The sequence below is a fragment of the Nipponia nippon genome, unplaced genomic scaffold (assembly GCF_047370975.1).
Source record: "Nipponia nippon isolate SJK-2023a ecotype South Korea unplaced genomic scaffold, ASM4737097v1 scaffold_2, whole genome shotgun sequence".
In the NCBI taxonomy this organism is placed as follows: Eukaryota; Metazoa; Chordata; class Aves; order Pelecaniformes; family Threskiornithidae; genus Nipponia; species Nipponia nippon.
In genome coordinates, this window is record NW_028262336.1 from 51810104 (window position 1) to 51830874 (window position 20771).

At 40.9% G+C, this 20771-nt stretch overlaps 1 protein-coding gene across 12 annotated transcripts in view; it reads right to left on the minus strand.

Annotated features, from left to right (window-relative positions):
* Positions 1-4845: 4845 nt before the first annotated feature.
* TBL1X (transducin beta like 1 X-linked) overlaps positions 4846-20771 on the minus strand; it is a 206457-nt gene continuing 190531 nt past the window's right edge. For all 12 annotated transcript variants that reach the window (XM_087759162.1, XM_087759163.1, XM_087759164.1 and 9 more), the window contains 6 exons: positions 16763-16884; positions 15214-15288; positions 12659-12786; positions 11340-11505; positions 10462-10563; positions 4846-9299 (listed from right to left, as the gene is read on the minus strand). In XM_087759162.1, coding sequence (XP_087615288.1) covers positions 9273-9299; positions 10462-10563; positions 11340-11505; positions 12659-12786; positions 15214-15288; positions 16763-16884 — 620 coding nt within the window. In that variant the 3' untranslated portion in view covers positions 4846-9272. The remainder of the gene's footprint in view (positions 9300-10461; positions 10564-11339; positions 11506-12658; positions 12787-15213; positions 15289-16762; positions 16885-20771) is intronic.

The following is a 20771-nucleotide window of genomic DNA, read 5'->3' on the forward strand; positions in this document are numbered from 1 at the left end:
TCCTCATTAAATTGCCACTGCTTTGCCTTCTCCGCATTTTTTTCAGGGCCGTTTGCCAATGACAGCCAGGGTGGTTGGTTGGTTTTGTTTCATTTCAGCCAACTCAAGCAATAATCCATTACCTGGGCCTCTAAGAGGCTACGGGAGGATATTTGCTCAGGAGAAGCAAGCCCAAAGGGAAAGTCCATCTTAGAAAAGAATCCAGACAAACAGCTCTTACTGGGCAATAATATCTTCCCCAGCCCAAGACATACAGGGCATAGCACGGAGAAAGACAGTATTAATGAAGTAGGTCAAAATAGTAGAGCAGAAAGCAAGATGTTCCTCATTCTCTTAAATTAATTTCATTTTGGAATCAATCAGCTCATCTTTCCACCGAAGGAGGAATGAGCACCAAACCTTTTGTGGTTCAGAACATGGAAAGGAGTGACCAAGTGGCAATATGTAATAAGATGAAATTATTTCTTTTCTGCTAAAGGTGCTGCTGTGAGTTCAGTTCCTACTAGAACAGATTGAGCTCAAGAAATGTATCAGGATGGATTTTGGTGTTTGGTTTTTTTTAAAGTAAGTTTTATGTAAGGTTTGGCAGGGAAAGCTGTGGGACATGTTCTCGCCTTGCGCATAGACTGGTTCCTCTCTCCCCACCTGAGCGCTGGTAATTTCTGCTCGCTTCCTTGATGCTGCAGAATGAAAAAAAAACAGGCAGAAATTCGCTGGTTCGTGTTGATAGAAATGTTTTTTTTGTCGTAAGGGGTCTGCAGTGGTGTGCGCAGTTCATCTGTTAGCTTCCCCAGTCTCAGGAGGGCTGGTGGAACTTCTGCAGTGGTAGAAATGGTGGTTATTCCCATACCAAATCTCAGTTTCCAGATTTGCATCTGGAGAAATACACCTGAATCTATGGATCTTTTGCAGACTCTGGCACAGAGTCCAGAGCATTTTTTGTACCAAGACACATTTTTTTTTAACTGCTCTGTCTAGGAAATCTAGGATTTTCTGTTAAAAGCTGATATTTCTTGTCCGTGAAAAGATGTTTATAGCTCTTACTCCAGTCCTCAGCAATGTCTCTGTACTGAGGCAGGCCCAAGTAGGAATGCCATTCTAAAAGTTGGTAGATTAGAAAGGTTTGATTTTTTTTTTTTTTTAATTCCTTTGATCTGTGTTCCTTGATCGAGTCATGAGACCTGGACTTTAATGTGGATATGAAAGAAATGGGTGTCTGTGTGGGCTGACCAACCCACAGGCTCTCTGCCTGCCTCATCTTCAGTGGAGGAAGGCGAGTGGGTGGGATGATTAGACATGGTCGTCTCATTGCGCAGAAATTTCTCATGACTCTCCCCAAACTAGCCTCTGGGAAAGAAGGCGACAGGCAGCCGTTGTCCAGGATTTAAAAGATGGCAACACCACATTGCAGACTTTTCCCATCAGATTTCTGTTATTCTCGGGAGTCTCTGATCCTCTCCACCCTCAGTGTCCTCACTGATGGTAGCCTCTGCGGGGACTCGACATCTCTTTCAGTCCGCCCAGTGGCAGGACGCCATGGCTGTAAGGATTGCAGAAAGTCTCAAAAACCCTTCTAAGGCTTTGACCTTTCTCTTTTGCCCTCAAAGAAAACATTGAGAGTTTTTCAGGAGCTGCAACACAGCGTGTAAGGACGCGACGCTTTCTTGATGCCACTGATTTTCAGAAGCCTAGCAAGGTAATTCTGAGTGTTGGAACTGCAGAATGGCAGGGCTCTGCAACTAACTCCTGTCTCATTTGGTGTGCATTTCTTACTGTGATGAATTACTGTAGCGAAGGACAGGGATGCCAGCTTTGTCCTGGTTTGTAATGGGAAGGACTTGGAAAGAGATGAGCAGAATCTTTTCTTGAGCTTTTGTATTAAGATAGATACTAATGATTTACATGGTGAAGTCAAGTCTTCTGCGAAGGCAGAAGATGTTAGACCTTGCAGCAGGAAAAGAGGCTACAGCTGCTTTCCTGGGGTTATTAGGTTTGGTATTCTTTTGGTTTTCTGAATATATTCAAAAGGAAGCAGAAAAAACCCTATCTCTAAGGAAGCAAAGATCTTCCTTCCTGTTGGGAAAGGAGTCAGCAAGGATGAGAAAGTCCTTGCCAAGTGAGTCATTTCTTCACTTAAGAGACTTCAAAGCTTTAAAAATTGCTTTTCGGAGCATGGAGCTTAGATATGAAATTGTATGCGCTCTTAATGGACGAAGCTGATCTTTCCCTTGACGGGAAATGATACATAGAAAGATGGCAGGGAAATAAGTGGTTTTGGGTGAGATGCTGCAATGTTACATCTTCCCAGAATAGCTCTTACAAATATCCTTATATTGTACTACGTGCTGACAGAAGCGAAAAGCAAGTGTTTAGGGCTGCTCAGTGCTTCCAGTGTTAGTTGTCAAATAGTTTACAGGCTAAGTAAATATTTATAGGATAAATAGAGGAAAACTAAACTACAATTTTAGTTTGACAGTCATACATTTTCTTGAAACATGCCTGGAAATGACGTGACTACAAATAGGACCATTGCATCACGCTTGTTTAAGAAGCAGGTAACGTGAGAGCTTTTATATAGCGCTGCCTCCGAAAGCTCTGGCCCGACCGTGGCTGCCGCCTTAGCTCTCACCGTTACGAAGACTCCTGGTGGTTCCTGGTCTTGAGAGCTGAATGAACTTATTTGTCCTATGGCTTTCAGCTCGTACAGTTACAGGGAATTAATTGTACATTACTGCTGTGCAAATTTCAGAGCACGAACTGAGACAAGTGGCACGGAAGGGCATACTTTCTCTTTTTTGAGTATTTGACGATGTGGTGAGGTGCTCATCATCAGCATACCAGTTTTTCTAGCACTTGAATTTTCCCAGTTGTTTTATATCAACCCTAACTTAATGCTCAAGGGCCCTCAATACCTAAAAGCTAGATTAAGTGATACGTAAGACTGTGTTTGTTCTGAGCGCTGATTCCTTTTGAAGGCTTTTGACAATCTTTCAGCCCTGGCTTAGGGGAATGGTCAGCGTGTCACACGGTCACAAAGCAAAAATCCCACGTTTCATGTTGAATCCCCCCATTAAGTACCGCGGGTACCATTTTTAGGAATAAAACCCAGCTATAACCCACACAACATTCAGCCTGTTAAAACTAAAAAACCCCCACCGTACCCTTTGAGGTGTCAGTGCCGCGAGCCCCGGGCAGAGCGAGGAGCGATGGGATGGTGCCCGCGGGCGCTCCTGCCAGCGGCGACTCCTACGACCCCATCGCGCCAGCTGGAGTATTCTGGAGTTCTTCAAAAACCTCCAACTGCTCAAGCAAGGTTGAATTTAAAACTTGCTAGCGTAAAGACAAATTATTAATTTACTTTGATCGGAACTACAGTCCAATTTGTTTTATCTGGAGAAACTTCCTTTTGAGGAAACTTTGTTGAGGAAACTTTTTTAAGGAAACTTTTTAAAAAGTACTTCAACCCAATCTTACTCAAATTGGTTCCTTACCAGCTGTATAGATTTCCCATAAATGCATCACGGGAGGAAAATAAAACTGAACAACACACATGTGATGTGAACAGCCTTTATAGATGACCTGGTTAGAAGGGAAAAAGTACTGAACAGAAGCTGTCTGCTGAAATACTGCGCAAGAAATTGCCTGCCAGCCTGGGAGCTGTGAGCCTGGGAACCAGAAGCATCCTTGAGAAGCACAGCCAGCATCTCTGAGGTGCAGCTGGGTGCCTAGAAACCGGAGACATCCTGAGATACCCTCAATAAGCACGAAACCAAGGAGCTGTAATGGCAACTTACTGTCTGAAAAGGTGAAAAATAAACTGGAAAAAGGGGGAAACATGCTGAGAAAGCAAGAATCAGTAACTGCCATGGGCTCGTCTATCTGCAAGAACAGGAAAAATCCCCCAAAATAAAAATTGGTCTGAGAGAACAGACATCATCATCATCTATTGGCTGTCCCAGGTGAAAACCAGGTATTAACAGTGTCTATTGGCTGCTCGAAGTGCTGGTGTCCTACAGCCTCTTATGTCTCTATGATATAAACCCGACTTTCTATCCAAAACGGGGCTTCTCTTCCCGCGCTGCCCATACTTGTCCCTTTCCCAAACAGGTCTGCGGGAACTTCCTACAAGAGCTTGGACCCTCGCTGGGGCCGCCTGGCTGACGCCAGACTCCGCGACAGGGACCAGCTTTGAAGCAAGACTCTGCCTGTTGCTTTAGTGTTTCCCCCCGAGCCCATGGCTGGGGCTGGTCTGGTTTGTCCTCCCACCTCTGGGATGGCTGGGGCCCTTCCCGGATCTGCCTCATGTGCTTGGTGCCACATACATACATGTAAGTAACCTATCCTAAGTATATCTGCTGTTACATTATTGATGCGTTCGCTTCACTGGTATTAACTTTGTGGTAACCTGTAGTATTATATATATATATATATACACACACTTCATTGCTGCTATTATTGGATACTGCTAGAATTGATTGTTGCTATAATTGATCGCTGCTATAGTACTCGTTGCTATACTATTGCTTGCTGATAATAATTGTAATAGCTTTTTATATATATATATATATATATATTCGCTTTCTTAATCATAGGTACCCTTGCTCGAGGTGCTTGGTGTGGTACTTGTGGCAATCTGTAATAAAGCAGACAAATCCAGAGGAAAAAGCCTGCGTGCCCTCGTGTCCTACAAAACCCTACAACCCCAGGGTCTCGATCGTTATGCACCCGGAGGCCGGGTAACCCTTTAGGTCGTGACACCACGTTACAACTTAAGTCACCCAACCCCAGCTCTTAAGCGCAGGATGCAAAACAGCCAGGAAAGAATAAGGAACAACACGCACAGAATTCTCTAATATCAAAATATAGCAATTTATTCAAGACACTGAATATGATCTGTTGATTCTCTCCTTAAAACAAATGAGCTACAATACACAAGGTGAATTTGAAGAAAGTGTGGGTGGGGGAGAAACAAAATAAGGGGTGATGTTGTCTCAACAGAACCTAGGAAATGCTGAAATGAGAACCAAGTCTGGCTGCAAGTCTGACACAGACAATAAAAACTGCAGAAGCCAGAATTCAGAATTTCAGTGAGTGGCTGAAAGAACATTTCTGCAATTGACAAAGAACCACATCTTTTAAAAAGGCAAAAGGAGGAAAAAAAGGAGGAAAAATTAAAGAGGGAAAAAGAAAAAAGAAACCCAAAAACAAAGCAGACCCTTACATTTGACAAAGTGCACTTCACTTGGCTCTAAAATTAGCTATTTTTTTCTTTTTTTTTTAAACAAATTAAAAGGAAATTTCTAAGATGTAGCATGGGGTTAATGTGTGTATAACCCTGTAAGTCAGGCGCTTTAGTGCCCCGTAAGGGACCCAGTGTTTTCTACATAAAAGATTCAGTATCCTTCTAACCCACAGAGTCGAGGGGTTTTTCAGAAACTTTTTTTTTTTCACTTCAAGGCCCGTTCCAGCCAGCCAGCAATGATAAAAATCCAGTAAGTCTCTCGATGCTTTCACAATCCTGTTTGGCCACTTAAGCTTTGCAGTTTCTCTTCTGTTACAAAGAACTATAAACAACATTATCCAAACATATTGTATGAAAAAATGAAGTCGACCAGCCTGTTGCTTCATGCTGTTCTGTCGCAGGGGAGCCGCAGAAAGGCACGGCGGGCCGGGGGATGCCGCGCAGCAGCGGAGGAAAGCGAGAGCTCCCACGAGGGCGGTTCTGCAGGTCTAGGCTTAGGCGCCATGTTGAACTCCAGCCTGGAAAAGCCTCTCTCTCCCCGTTGCCCACCTCCTAACGAAACCAGCCCGCTCGGCTAGGATTAGCCTTTGCAACTACATCTTCTGCCTTCCTTAATAGCTGCCCTCATTTTAGCTGAAAACTATCTACTACAGTATCTTTGAGGATTTCCCAGTCTTTAGGGTCTTGGGGAGGGGAAGAAAGGTGAATTTTCTCAGCTTTTCGCATATGCTGCTTTCAAATCTGATGGTCTGTATGGAAAAGTCTCTGGACCAGCAGCCTCTTTCACGTGTAGGCTTTGCAAACCAACTATTTTTCAAATTTTGTTTCTCTTGGCTTCTTACCTCCATGTAGGCGGGCAGAGGAAAGGTGGTGTTCTGACAATTTAAGAAAAGGCGAAAGGAAAAAGAAACGGGCATCATGGACGCTGCTGAGTTATCTACAGTAGCTGTCCCGGGAACAACCACGAAACACGGGCTATGCAGCCAGCCAGCCATGTGGCGTCGCTGAGCTTGGACTGAGCAACCTCACCTCTTTCAGTCCCGAGGCCTGGCCTATTTAAGCGTCGCTCCAGGGCCAGAGGCAAGGCCAGCGCCCCATCCATGCTGCCCTCCACTGCCTGTGGACCGGGAGCTTCTGCGTCCTGTTCTCAGAAACATCACCCAAAGCAGCTTAGGAAGTTAACCGTCTACATGCAATGACTATAATCAAATCATCGACCCAACCGTGCTTTATAAAACCACATTAAACCTTTGTATTCAAATTCAAATCTCTCTTCAAACAAAGACTCTTGGGTTTTTTTTTTTTTAAGTAGTGACTTTAAATTAGTAGGTACACGTGGTTATTATAACACAGTGCAAAACTGCCACATGATCATCTACAGCCCATGCGCTTGGAGCAGAAAACTAAAACCAATATGTGAACGCATTTAACACCAAAAATAATCCTTGATACCTTCCAGTGTCCAATTCTTTGATATGTTATAAACAAGCCTAACTGTCATTAATAACCAAAATCCCATGTAACTGTTCTCACCTCAGGACTGAGTAACCCTTTTAGCAGTTATTTCTTTTCATTCTTTTCTCCTTCCCAAATGCGTATCTTTAAGAAACGCAGCTGAAGCTGGCAGTGGCTAGTTCCACCAGAAGGACTAAGACACTGTGCAGACGCAAGCGTAAAGAGAGGAAAACACAGGAGAAAAAATGAGGTACGGATTCTGTGATGATGCCATGACGCTTGGCAGGTCTTGCACCACCAGTTCAGCACTAGGGCTCTGGTTTTGGTTTTGCTCAGATCAAATCACCAGTGCAGCAGCTGTGGTCAAATCAAAGGGAAGACCCTGTGTTACAGAAATAGCGACTTTAGGCAGGAAGGTACTACCTGATGTTAAGGGGCCTCTCTGCTTGTTTGTTTTTCTCTCTCCTACTAATCCTAGCCTAGCCTGTGGGCTAGAGAGGACGCCTGTTTGACTCAGCCAGTTCTGAGGATTTGTCTAAATAACGGCTGCCACCACCCCGAAGTTGCCTTGTAGTTTGCAAACTCTCAGTAAACTCTGCCTATGCATCCTTCTTTGGATCCATCACTTGCTCTTAAGAGTAATGTAGTCTTCAGCAGGCATCACTGCAGATGTCTAGCTTGCAGAGGAAATCATGTCCAAAGTGGAAAGGTGGTGCTTTGGAAGTCTTTATTGTCATTCCGATCATTTCACCCACTGTAACTTTTTACTAGTATGTACATTGAGATATAGTTTATATATCCTTTATCATGTTCTCACCTAATGCAGAGTTCTACATTGTCTTCTGAGCACCGCACTGAGGACGCCCTCGAGGCTAACCCTGTCTGGGCAGACAGTGAGCCTCCCAGTGCAGAGCCAGAGCTCTCCTTGCAGCACGCAGACCGCACATGGCTGAGGGTGACAGCAGCACCACATACTGCCGATGCAATGGAAGAGCCTGCTTCTAGGTGTGTGCCGACCACGGATGGACAGCAGCTTGGCAAGGGTCTGTTCTTCAACGATGATAGATGCAGCCAATAGATCTTGGTCCAACCGGTCCCCTTAAGTCAGTGGCAAAATCCCATTGACTTACTGGAAGAGAAACAGCTGAGTGGGATGAATAGCGGAGGACAGCGCTGCTCAGCAAGGCCACGGGCAGCCAAACCCGTGTTCTGTATGACATGTGAACTATTGCTAGAGGAAAGAAGATACACAATTGTCGTCACCTGGTTACCCAGGATAAACCAAAATATGGACTCAAGAAAATGAATGCTCTATTTATAGTCTCAGACTTACGAATCCCTTTTAGTACATGTACATCACCAAACAGCCACAAAAATGAAATGAGACTATATAAATGGCTGGCTGCTGGAAGAGGACTCTTAGCAAATGACTGGCATTTATTGTATCAAATGGCATTTTTTCTTACAGCACTTTCTGAGAGAGAAGAGAAAAAGGATACTGCACCTTTCATGTTCCTTGGACTCTGTGTCATTCTTTTTGCTTGAATTACACAACTGGTCTACATTTGGTGGCCATTTTAGGCTTTTAAAACTGTTTAACATAAAAAATATTTTTTTTCCAAAAATACACTGGGTTCTTTCTGTTAAAAGTCATCTTTCTCCTGTAAAAATCTTCCCCAGCACTGCATTCTTATATAAAGCACTTATTACACAATTTGCTGAAAGTGCCCTTGAGACGCTAAGATCTGAAGCATGGAGGATTTTTTTTTCTTTTAAACGGAGAGAAAGAAAGGAAAAGGAAGAGAGAGAAGAGAGGAGAAGCAGTCTGTCAAAAATTTTCATTGTCATGTCCACCTGGTTGCATCTACTATGGGCATACAGGGAAGAAAGAAAAAAAAAGGGACAAGAAAGAGGAGAAAAAAAAGGAAGGAGAAGTTGGGAGTGGAAGGGAGAAATAAAAGGAAAACAAAAGTTTCATCCTAAGCCTGGGATCCTCCAGGCTGTAATATTCCAGCTGATAGAAAAACCACTGAACAAAAAAAGTAGTCTAGAAAATAGAAAGTGTTGTGATTACAAAGTTGAGCATTTCATCAGTACAAACTGGTCTTTGAACGTCCTTTGGGAGAGCAACTGTAGTGTCCAAATTGGAAGGAAAAAATACAACACCGCATGGAGGAGGATTTTTTTTCCCTTTTGGTTTATCACAGCATTTTTCTTATTTTTTTTTTTTTATTAATTTTTTTTTGGCACAGCTTTTTTTTCCCAGCCATCAGAGCAAGTTCTCAGACGCAAACCAAACAGTGCAATGCCTAGCTGGTGGCTTCATGCTTCCAAGGCTGAATGTTCCAGGTGGAAACCATTCCCTCCCCCTCTGACGTGACTGTGTTTTTACTCCTTGATGAAGGTTACGGACAAAATACTAGACACCTGTGGCCAGGGAGAGTTGGTTTCACGGTACACTCTAACTTTGTTCAAGTTCGTACAGTTCTGGAGCTGTTAAGAATAGTTTTGAAGAGTGCTTCTCCCCACACATTCACTGCTGGTCCATTTGAAATTTCTTCTAAACATTTCACTTTTACTTCCGCAGATCTAGAACACAAACCTGGAGAGAAAAGACTCAGCATTAAGAACCATTTTGGAAGGTGATGTGGAAGTCCTATTCATATACGGCTCCGTACACAGGCTGATCAGCCAGCTCTATGTTACGCTCCCCAGCTTCAAATCAGCCTGTCTCAAGTACCTGTTTCCATGCACACAAGCAAGGGAACAACCTGACATGGGAGAAAACCCACGTGAAAACCACCTGTTTAACATTTAGCTGGGCTTTTGTTGCATTACAAACAAACATTTTGATGGCACATCCCGGATAAGACTACGGGCTCTATTTAGTTGCCTGAATACAGCGCCCATTTCGATTTCTGAAATATATCCAAAATAGATGCACAGGCCTGGCGGGCACGACACGGGACCTAGAATGGACACGTGCCCCTTGGGAGCAGCTGTTGGAAGCCAGGCATGGCACCATCTCAAACGGCACAGCTAAGCTCAAGCAAGTGAATCATGTCATAGGTGTACCCTTTGTTAAAACCGGTTGAAAAATACTGCTCTAAAGTAGTTATGCCAGCCAGACAGCCATGCAGAAAAGTTGTTTTGAAAAGCTGTAGAGTGTGTTATAACATGTGTGTCCTTCACAAGCTGATGATGCTACAATTGAACATTTTTTAAAGTAACATTAACAGCAAAAATAATAATGAATAATCAGTATCTCTATGGCAATATTTCTCCTTCACTGCGCAATGAAATCTTTGGGCATCAACCTGAAAAATTCCTCTTTTAGGAACTATTCAAGGGCGAACTTCTTCTGTGGGATACAACTTAGAAAGCTTCAGGACAACTGTTTATTAGAGAGTTGACTACTGTGACCTGACCTTCATTAAAAATTGACAGATGAGATAAATAATGATAGAAACAGCACTCCTGTTGTTCTTCTCAAATATGTATTTACAAGTCATTCCCATCTTCAGTAATATTCACCTATTCCACAAGCATTTTTCATTTCCAACAGGAACACCACCTCCTAGTATTTAAAACTTTCCAAAGCAGGAGTGTTTTTACTGTACTTCACAGAATTACTTATTTCTGTCTTGAGCGGCCTACCCTTCAGCTCTGTGCAGAGAAGGCAGTATGGCATATATGTTTTTTTGTTGACAGTCTCCAGAAGAGTAATCTCCACCCAACATTTACAATGTGTAAGAGCTTCTTACCGATCCATCTGATGCGCTTGCTCCCACTTTGTCTCCTCTAGCATTCCAGCAGACTTCAAAGATGCCCCCGGTGCCTCGGTAGCTATGTACTAGAGTTCCACTCTACAAAGCAAAACAGCATGCAAACATTTGATACAGAAGCTCCCCTTCTTTTTCTCTGTTGCGTGGCACTACATTAAAAAGAAGAGAGTGGTGGCGAGAGGGGGCTATTCACATCACCCAACTATGGTCATCTCCATAAGGTATTGAAGTTAGGAAACTGATCTTTGATAATGAAGAAAAACAGGCTCCTTCAGAAAGCAATTTAGAGTAGGGCTCTTAGACATCTGTTTTTGTCAACTTTCTAACAGTAAAGGCCTGGGGAGTTAGACTGAGGCAGTCTCTTGTAGAGTTTGTTGTTAATTCAGGCTGTGAGGCATCAGTATCCAGAATTAAATCTGTGGAACTATGATGTCCCACTTTTCTCCAGAATATCTCCCGTCCCCGGCCTGTACACCCTTTGTATCTATCACGTCCTCATCACAAAGTATAAGCCAGGTGCATCGGACTCACAACTGAACTCAGCTTGTTACTAAATAAAAGTATCGCTTATTTCTAAGAATCAATCCACACCCTTGCTTCACAAAGCTGACGGCACAATATGATGTACCTATTTTCACGCATACTAGTGTTTTAGCATACAATGAAGCTTGAGCAGAAATATTCTGGACAGTCACCTCACTCCACCTGCGTGACTCAACTGTTATGCTGGGATTTGTATCAGTCGATACAATCCGGTTCACCTTGGCGGCCAGGTCAAACGCTACAGAGGTACATATATTTTCCATTTAGGCTTTTGCTATTAATGTGTCATTTAAACCAGATGTGCTTCACAGTACCTGAGTATTCCATATATGGACACATTTGTCAAAGGACCCACTGGCTAGATATTTTCCATCGGGACTAAAAGCTACACTGTAGACAGGCTCTTGATGTTTTGTTAACGTATGGATGCAGACCCCTCGGTCAACGTCCCACAGCCGAACAGTGGAATCAAACGAAGCACTGCAAGAAGCATTCAAACAGAAGCATGTCTTAATTTAGGCATTAATCAATTTGTAGTTTGATACTGTAAACATTTTAAGAGAATACCACAGGTCTTTTCCCTTGGCTAAGCAAGAAATAATGTTTCAAACAGAAAAGCTAATATTCCCTACAGCCTTTATGTTTTTAATGACAAGAACTATATCTACAGAACTGAATTCTTGTATGCGGACCCTTTGAGTTTACCTAGGGTGCTGGGTAGGATCAGATCACTACCGCTATAAAGGCCAAGCTACCTCCTTTTGAGATTCTACCTGCTCTTATTCAGGAAGGTCAAATATATATTGTCATTAATAGGATAAATGGTTCCAGAAAGATCTTATTCTTAACAGATTTGCATTATTTAATGAATTAGCATTCCATAATTCTCTAGAACTGCGGTTCACTTTGTTTCAGTGCTGTTTTTTGCTACAATCCATCTAAATCCCAAACTGTGGGCTTAGAGAAAGGCAAGGGAAATAATTGGTATTAAAAACAATATTAAAAGAAAGTGAAGTTCTTCTCTGTCCACTCCCAGACTAAGGAGTAAAATAAATAAAACAGCTTTGATACAACTCTTCCCAAAACCGAATACACCGTGAACCGATTTGATAACCCCATGGTACTACCATCAATTGACATTCTACAAGTAAACCTATTTCCTAAACTCAAAGAAGAATTTTGAACAGATTTTCAAGTGGAATTTTCAAGATTATCCAAGCTTTTCTCTGTTAGTTCACAAGGCTATAAAAATTGTCAATATCTGCCCAGGCGAGTTGCATGACCCTGGTTAGAACACATTCCACCTGGCTGAATGGGCTGCCACCTGTCTCACTGAGGGCTTCATTCATGACAACCGGGTGCCCGACGTGAAGGTGCAATGCCAGATTTACAATCCTTTTATCAAGACAGCTGAAAAGTTAGATATCATATGACTCAATTTTCCTTCTCTCTCTTTTTTCTTTTTCAAACATGATTCCTTTCCCTTTGTATCCATCCACCTGATTTACAAACGCAGGTAATTTTTACTGGAATTGTCTGCAGGAAGACTGACGACAAGGTGACAGTAGAGTTACACGTCAGAAAGATGATCCTTCTTCTTCTTGGTAGGGAACAGAAAGAGGTGTATTTTTACCTTGCTAACATGATGTTGGAGTTTGGGTTGCTGGTGCCTGGTCCTGTAGGACTCCATTTGATAGTATAAATCTCTTTGCTGTGAGCCTGAAGATCATGTACACAGGTGTCTTGCTTCATACTCCAAATCTAAGTCGGAGCAATTATGAAGGGGAAAAATGGCAATGTTACTAATCTCTTCTCAGCTGAATTATTTCAGTTCTACGTTATTCTTATCATTTGTTTACTTAAGATCTTGACACACATGCATACACATAAACATAATTTAAGTTTATTAACGCAGTAGTTTGGTACCTACGATGCACACATGTTAGAATAGCCCTGTTAGGGGAAAGAGCTACACATTTAATGGTATTTATTCAATAGATCAGAAGAACTACATAGTTGCTGTACTTGTTCCATAGCCTGTAACTGTATTTTCATGCAGAAGCTTAAGTTGCTCTGTTTAGAGAAGTTTAACTTGAAGTTTAAGTCACACATTGCAACAGCAGTCATTTTAAAGAATGAAAATAAAGTTTCAATGACTGCTTAGAACCTAATAATTTTGTCTTATGCCAGTCAAGAGCCACATCAAATTTTCCTTTTCCTCCTGAACTCTATTTGTTTTCCTGATGTTTTTAACAGCACAGGCCATGGAACAAGATCAGCTATTTATGCATGTTACATGGCCAAATACTTCAGCGTGAGATAAAGAATTTGCTCAACAGAGATGACAGGTAATTTAGTACATCTTTTCTTCAGCTAGCTAAGAAAACAAGATAAAGCTGATTCACAGCAGGGAAAATAACTCAAATTTAGTCAGTCAATTTCAGAGAGATACCATAAATGTAGCAATGATTTAACTCACTTGTTTTAAGTCTGCACTATGAGGGAAATAATGTGCTCTTGTGCTGAATTTTCATCAGCATACCCGAGTCTGCTGTTGGAAATGTTACACAAAGCTTAGCCCTGTCCTATGGCTAACAGGCAACATATGTTCCAAAAAGTTGTAGGAATATACCAAGAACTCCAAAAAAAGAAAAAAAAAAAGAAGCCAGAAAGGACTGATTTCCAAAGGAAAAGGAAGAAGAAGAATATTTGCCTGAAGAGGATTTGCAGTCTCCATCACTGAAGGTTTTTAAAAACAGGCGAGGCCAGGGATAGCAAACCATTAACTCTTGTGCCAAGTTCAGTGGTCACACTGAGCCACAGTGGTTTTTAAAACATAGCACACAACCGGGCACCAAAAAAATGTACTACCACTGGGTCAGGATGTTTAAACAGAGCAATACTGGCTACTACCGTACTGCTTTGTGCAGCATAACAGACAAGGTGCTCTCTTTCAGTCTCTCCTAGCCCTATTTTCTGTAAATTTTCAGTTCTGTGAACACCTCGGAATAATACATCTAGAATCCAGAGGGATGAAAACCCAAGTGGGTATGTGGCAAAGACAGAGTAGAATTCAGCAGAACTCAGGCTGCCTATGAAGAGGAAATATTCGTAATGCTGACGTTCACTTAGGTCTTCAAGTTTTGCTGCTCTTTCCGTTTCAGTTCTTATACACAGGCTGTGTGCATGCTGGAAACATCTCTTTAGCTGTGTCAACCAGCAGTGGAAAGAGGTATGAGCCTTAATTAACACAACTATACTATGAGGAATCTGCGTCACTGGTACAATTCTATCCAGAAAAACAAATCTTTCCTGGGATGTTTGCTTTGCTCAAGGAGCCAGCATAAAGCAACAGTCCAGCAGGAGGGCTTTGCTGTTACAACATACAGCTACTCCTACGTGGTCACAGCCTTCATTCAATGCGGCTGGGACACGAGAATGAGACTGAGAGGAGTTTGGGCTGGAAAAGCTCTGTTGTGAAAAGTATTTCTGCAAGCCCAGACTCTGCCTGTATTAGCAATACTTTGCTGGTACAGTGCAATGGCCCAGGTGTGCTGGTAAAGCACCCTGTGCTGCCTGCGAGCCAGAATCCAGACTCATTCCATCTCACTGCAGGCACCTAACAGAGGCATGCACATCAGCAGCGTAGCTGCCTTAGGCTTCCCATACAGTGAATGGATAAAGATAGGCATTTTCAGAGAGCAATTCAGATTTTTGGTGGGCTCTGAATTTATATGTCCTGTCCCATTGCTTAGTATTAAAAAAAAAAAAAAAAATCAAACTGCTCCAATGAAATTACTTTCAGAAAAAAGACTCCAAAGGGGAAACTCTTTTGTTTTTATGTTCTTTTCAAAGTGTAATGAATAGACTGCTTCTTAGCATAGGGATTGTACCTCTATTGACAGACAAGCAGGTGTATATATATGTGTGTGTATTTAAACTATGACTATTCTGTGACAGTGACAGATCAGTCACTTAGCACTTATTTGGGTAGGATGTCTCAGTTTTCCCAGTGGCTGCTTCTCTGTGTTCAATCTTTCACATTGGCTTTAAGAAATATGGGACAAAATGAAACTATTGTTCATGCAGAGTTTTAAGTGATACAATACCAGCATTCTGGAGAACATTAAAAAATAGACATTATTTTTGTCTTTACTTTTTGAACAGCAAGAATGGAAATTATATTACCTTTAATGTCATATCATCGGAGCAAGATGCTAGCAGCATGCCAGATGGGTCCCATTTGATTGCATTAACCTCATTCTGAAATAAAGAATGATTTTATTAAGTCCATATTCCGGTTACCTGCATTGTACTGGGCACCCAGCAGAGGGCACTCAAGGTTTATGCATGCAACAAGTTCAACCACAAATTACAGCCCTGGTTGTTTTATGGGTGAACAAAAGCAGTGCTGCTTCCATAACACGCTATTTAAGTGTCATTTAGGAATGGTAACCATTTTGTGTTTGTGAACAATACACACAATCAGTCTTCTGATACATGTTCTGGTACAAAGTCTCTCATATTCTTTCTTCATATGCTAGGATTTAAATAGACCCTCAAACCAGACAGATTGATGATAGAGCATTAACTTCTTTTTAAAATTGAGATATTTCTTCGGTTAATATTCTGCAGATCTCAGAGATACAAATTCAAATAGAAAATATGTGTGGGGTGTAAAGTTTTGTGGAGTTTGTAATTCTTAGTATTGCTGCTCTACAACAATGCTGGTCTCTCTAAACAGAGGTGTATGAGTAAATGAAATCCAGGATGGAATATTGAGTAGTTTACGATGCTTTCTCTATCAGTCTTTCTAGCGCTTTGTAATTAACTAAGCCTAGCGTATCCCCTTGGTAATCAGAAAGTTTTCTGTGCTTTTTTGAGGGTCACGCATATGGGGGAAAAAAGCATTCCATAAAAAGGGAAAGATTGTTTTTTAAAAACATAAATTGGCTCAGGGTCTCAGTGAAAATAATCCTGGAAAATATTTAAATTTTGCTTTATCCATTTTACATGTTTCAGTCATAATTAAAAGGAACTGTACAGATGTTTGAAGTAAAAATTTGGATTATGTGCAAAATGGTACATTTCATATAATCATAAAAAGCACCAGTCTGTTGGTAGGAATGTACAACCTGTCATGAAATATCAGTTTAATATCAGTTTAACCACAGACTAGATAAAGGTCTCCAAATGCACGATTTTTCCTCATTGAGAAGACAGCAAGTTCTGAAAGTTAGTATCTAAATTACAGGTCAGTATATGACAGCAGTTTTCTCATGAATGAAAGCTAGAAAAACTAGCTTTTGACGGTCATTAAATACCACTAGGAAAAGAGGGGGAAAATACATCTTAAATAAATCTTATTAAATTGATTCTAAAACCGAACAATGGCTGGAAGTAAATTGTTCTCTCCTTATTCATAGTTCTCATGTACTAAAGGAAATTAAGCCAGTGGAAAACAAAATCTTATTTATTAATATGCCCTCAGTCTACAGCTCATGCTACATATAAATAGCCTCTCTGTTTAAGCTGCAGGTTTTGCCTCCTACAGCGATTTAGAACAGTTTATCCCCTCTCACAGGCAGTGAGTCACTCCTGAGGAATATGGTTTCGGGGAAGCAATGGGATGTAACACCTTTGGTGCTAGAACACAGCCTGCAAACACATCAGCTGCCATCATCATTACATGCTGCGGTGACTTTATCACTTAACATTTTGGACTTCTGAAACTTACTGTGTGTCCTTGAAAGGTTTTAACGGGACGATCACAGCCAAGTCTGCATACATGAATGCACATGTCAGTGCTGCAAGAGGCAAAAGTAGTGTTGTTCTGCCAGTCTACATCCAGAGCAGGAGCTGTGAAGTACAAACAATGGAAGGAACATCAGGGAACACAGCAAAGAAACAGAAACATTTTCCTCCTGTCACCCACCTGGATCAAATGGACTAAAAGCTACTTCTTGGACCATCACCTACTACCAGTTAGAGGGATGATAGGCACTGTCTAAAGGGTGTAAATTATTTTTCTCTTGCAGTGGATAATCTGGATGCTTTGCATGGCATCTATTTATGAGAATCTTTTGGGTTAAGTTACAAAACAATCCGCCTCCCCGCTCCCTGTTCCCAGCTGCACATTGCTCTGGGGCCATCTCTATCATTCACTCCTCTGTAAGCCAGAGTTTCTGTAGAGGTTTGGCATTAGCTAGGACTGAACTAATGAAACTTTGTATGCAGATAGCTCATGAACATGTCACTACCGCCTGTGGGCAACACACACACTTTGCAAAAAGTGTGGAAAAAACAACAAAAAACCCCCCTTTTACAGCATGTCACTGCAGACTAAAAGCACGCACAGGAGTAAGAGCAAACTCCTGACATACAGCTTGCTTGCGTTTCTATGACTGCTGCTTGCTTTTTTGCTCAGGAAAGAGTTTAGCTGCCCTCCAGAGGATGACATAAGACTTGCTAAAATATAGAAATCTTCATTCTCGGCACACTTCTGTGAGAAGCAAGTGTGTCAGAATGAGAGCAGCACAGGGGAAGCAAGGTTGAATCTCCTTCTGGCAACAATACAAGTTTATCATTAAAATGAAACCAAGAAACACCTTATTCAAATACGTTCAGAAAAATACTTTTGCAATACAGAGGTGAAAAGATATCTGTTCTGCCAAGCCTATTATATTTAAATATGTTTTTTCCTGTTATAATTTTTATGAATTGCAAAATGAGATTGATCCATGTCACCTTCCGAATCATCAGGTAGCTCTCTAAATGAGAATGGAGGGCTGAAATTGTTTTTTAGAATATTGATGTAAGTATTTTTTAGAATATTAATGAAAAAGCTCAATAATTCTGTGTGACAGGTAAGGAATTTCCACATTGAAGAAATATAAAGGAAATTTGTGTGAGGAAGGCAGGTTGCTTCTGAGTTTTCCAATGAACATGAATGGGGATCAGGCAACAGTAAAAGATTTTCTTTCTTTAACTGCCTGTTTGTCTTTCTTTTTATGCTGCAAGTTTTGTATTACTGTTTCAGAGCAAACAAAAATCTATCTTCATTAACAGAAATATGCCTTCAGGGCTAATATCTAGTATGATATGTATGAGTTGAAATGTAATTTTCTGAGAGCTGTTGGCTCCTAAAGCGACAGATTTGCGTTGCAGCATAATTTGAATCATAGAGTGTTGATAATTAATTCTGATTCATTTATTGGTGTATTTAATCATATGTTTACTGGATAAGTAACTACATAAAATGGTCTGGAAAAACCAACCAAACGTGGTTTTGGATGCAAGTAATCGAATTGCCGAAGTGTCTCCAAAACCACGGGATACTAGCCAATTGCATAAAAACAATTAGAATGTCATCTAATAAAAGCAGCAACAAATCCTTAAGAAATGCAGCTAAAATAAATCCCAACAATAAAAGTGTTACAGTAATTATCAGTTAATTTAAGCTTTTTCTGCACAAATTCAGGTGTGATTCAGAATTAGAAGCTCAGAAGAGGACAGAGTTAAGTGTCTGCAGGGAGTGATTCACAGCACTTAGATGTCTAAAACTAGGTCATACAAATACCTCTTACAGTATCACTTAACCAATTTGTTCCTGCATGCATAGACATCAGTCCACATCTATCAGAAGATGTGAAAATTGCATTATTTCACTCCCTTTTAAAGAAATAAGCTTTGTGAATACATATTTTGATCAAATGCCCTATCATGACTCACAGTTTTGCAAAGAATAATGAAACCCTAGAAGCTACTTATCCACATACTTAGGTATTTTGACCATAAAACCTTAAAGTTACATGGGAACATCAATGATATAGAGGCCTTCAAGACCTAGACAAAGGAGTCTTCCTTAGGTATTTTAAGATGACAGTTTTGTCCATATGGGTGTAAACTAAACAAGTTGTTGTAAAGCAGCCGAGAGTAAAAAATTTACGTTATCCCCAGGCCAACTATCTCCAGACTTCAAAGAAGCATGCCACACAAGTATGTGTTAAAGGAACTGTACTCTGCCTAAACTAGACTTTTAATTGTTAAAATTCCACCTTTAATCCTTGTGTAGACAAGGTTTTCAGATTCCATATACGGAAAGGAATTTGGGGCTAGTTTGTTCTGGTGAATAAGTGATGCAAAGAGGACAAGGTGAGGTCTTTGTGGCTTTAGACTTATGACTTGTGGCTTTAGACCTATTTAGACAAAGACTCCAGATGATTTTAAGGGGCTTTTTGTAGTACATGTGCTTTTGGCCTATCAACAATTTCCTTAATAACTAACTGCTTTACTTCCCTATGAAAACATGTTTGAAATAATGAAAAAAAGAAAAAAAAAAAAAATTAGCCTCTCCACATCTCCACTTCAGTTCTGGAGACAAACAGCATGCGTAATAAAAATTTTTTAAAAACTCTATTAATGAAGATGGACATCGGCATATTGCATTGGAAGATGTAGTTAAGTTTTCAACTTGCTAAAAGGGGAATGGAGTGATACGTCCTTGATGCACATCACTGCTAAGACAGCTGCACGTCAATGAACATGATTCTGAAGGGGCAACCAAGTTCTGAATCGGCAACTACTTAGACCAATAGATAGGGACCAGAAGGCTTAAGAGTCTCATTAACTACATCACTATACAGTGTAAAGTTTGCTTTTATGGAACAGTTAGATAGATAAATAAAAGCCACAGTGAGAAAATCTGCCAGCAGACACTGACTCCTCCAAACTGACAGTTGTATTCATAAGCAAGAAGAGTGACAAAAATGCAGAGTATGTATCTGCTGTGCACATGGACATTTTTGTCTTGTGTTGAATAACCATTTCAATTGCTACTGCATATTAATAACATCTGTGAAAATGTGAGAATGAGAACAACTAGGAATTGAGTTGAAAAGCATACGCAAATGAATGTTTTAAAATTAGTAGTAAAATATGTGTTTTTAAACACCATTAAGCACCTTGCCAGAGCCTGCTGTATTTAAAAATGGATTAGTGGCAGTGAACACACAGGAAGATGAACATTTCTAGCATCCGAATCTGGAATGTTTTGGTGGTTTTAAATACAGTTTGACTATGCCCCTTAAAAATTCTTCACTATGACAACTTATCCAGTTTGGATCATGAATTCAGTCATCATCTTACAAGTCTGGTCTTAGGTGAATTTAAGATTACGTCAATGATTGCCTGTTACTCAAGATTACTTAGTATTATCTGTGATGACATCTGTCTTCTTGAAGCAGACCAGATCTACAAACGACCATCCAAGTGAGGTTTTGGTGCAGCAAGGTTTTGAAACTCAAGGCTGGCAACTGACTTCTGATAATCAGAGAAAGCAAATACTGAAGAACTTCAAGTCAAAATTAAAAGCTAAGAAATTCCTGAGGACCTTCATGCTTGCAGTGGTGAATGCAAGCTGCATGAGAGATCTGTCTGCTTCTGTCTCAAGTCAGCTTCATTGCAACAGGAGCAGAAAGAGTGGAAGAGATCCCAGAAACCTCCATCGAAAACGCTCTTCATAAATCACCAGTTGGTACTATTCAAGCACATAGATAACAGAATCATTTAGCTAGGTAAACATGGATGGTGTATAAATCCTCTCCTAGAATCAGTTTGACTTTCAAAGCTCATTCTCACAGAACCCCATCTTTCTGAAAAACGAATAAACCCCCAAGCCATGATACTCAGGATAGTTAAAGCACAAAAAAAATGGTTCAAACTTCTCTCTGGCAGATAGGTTTTTA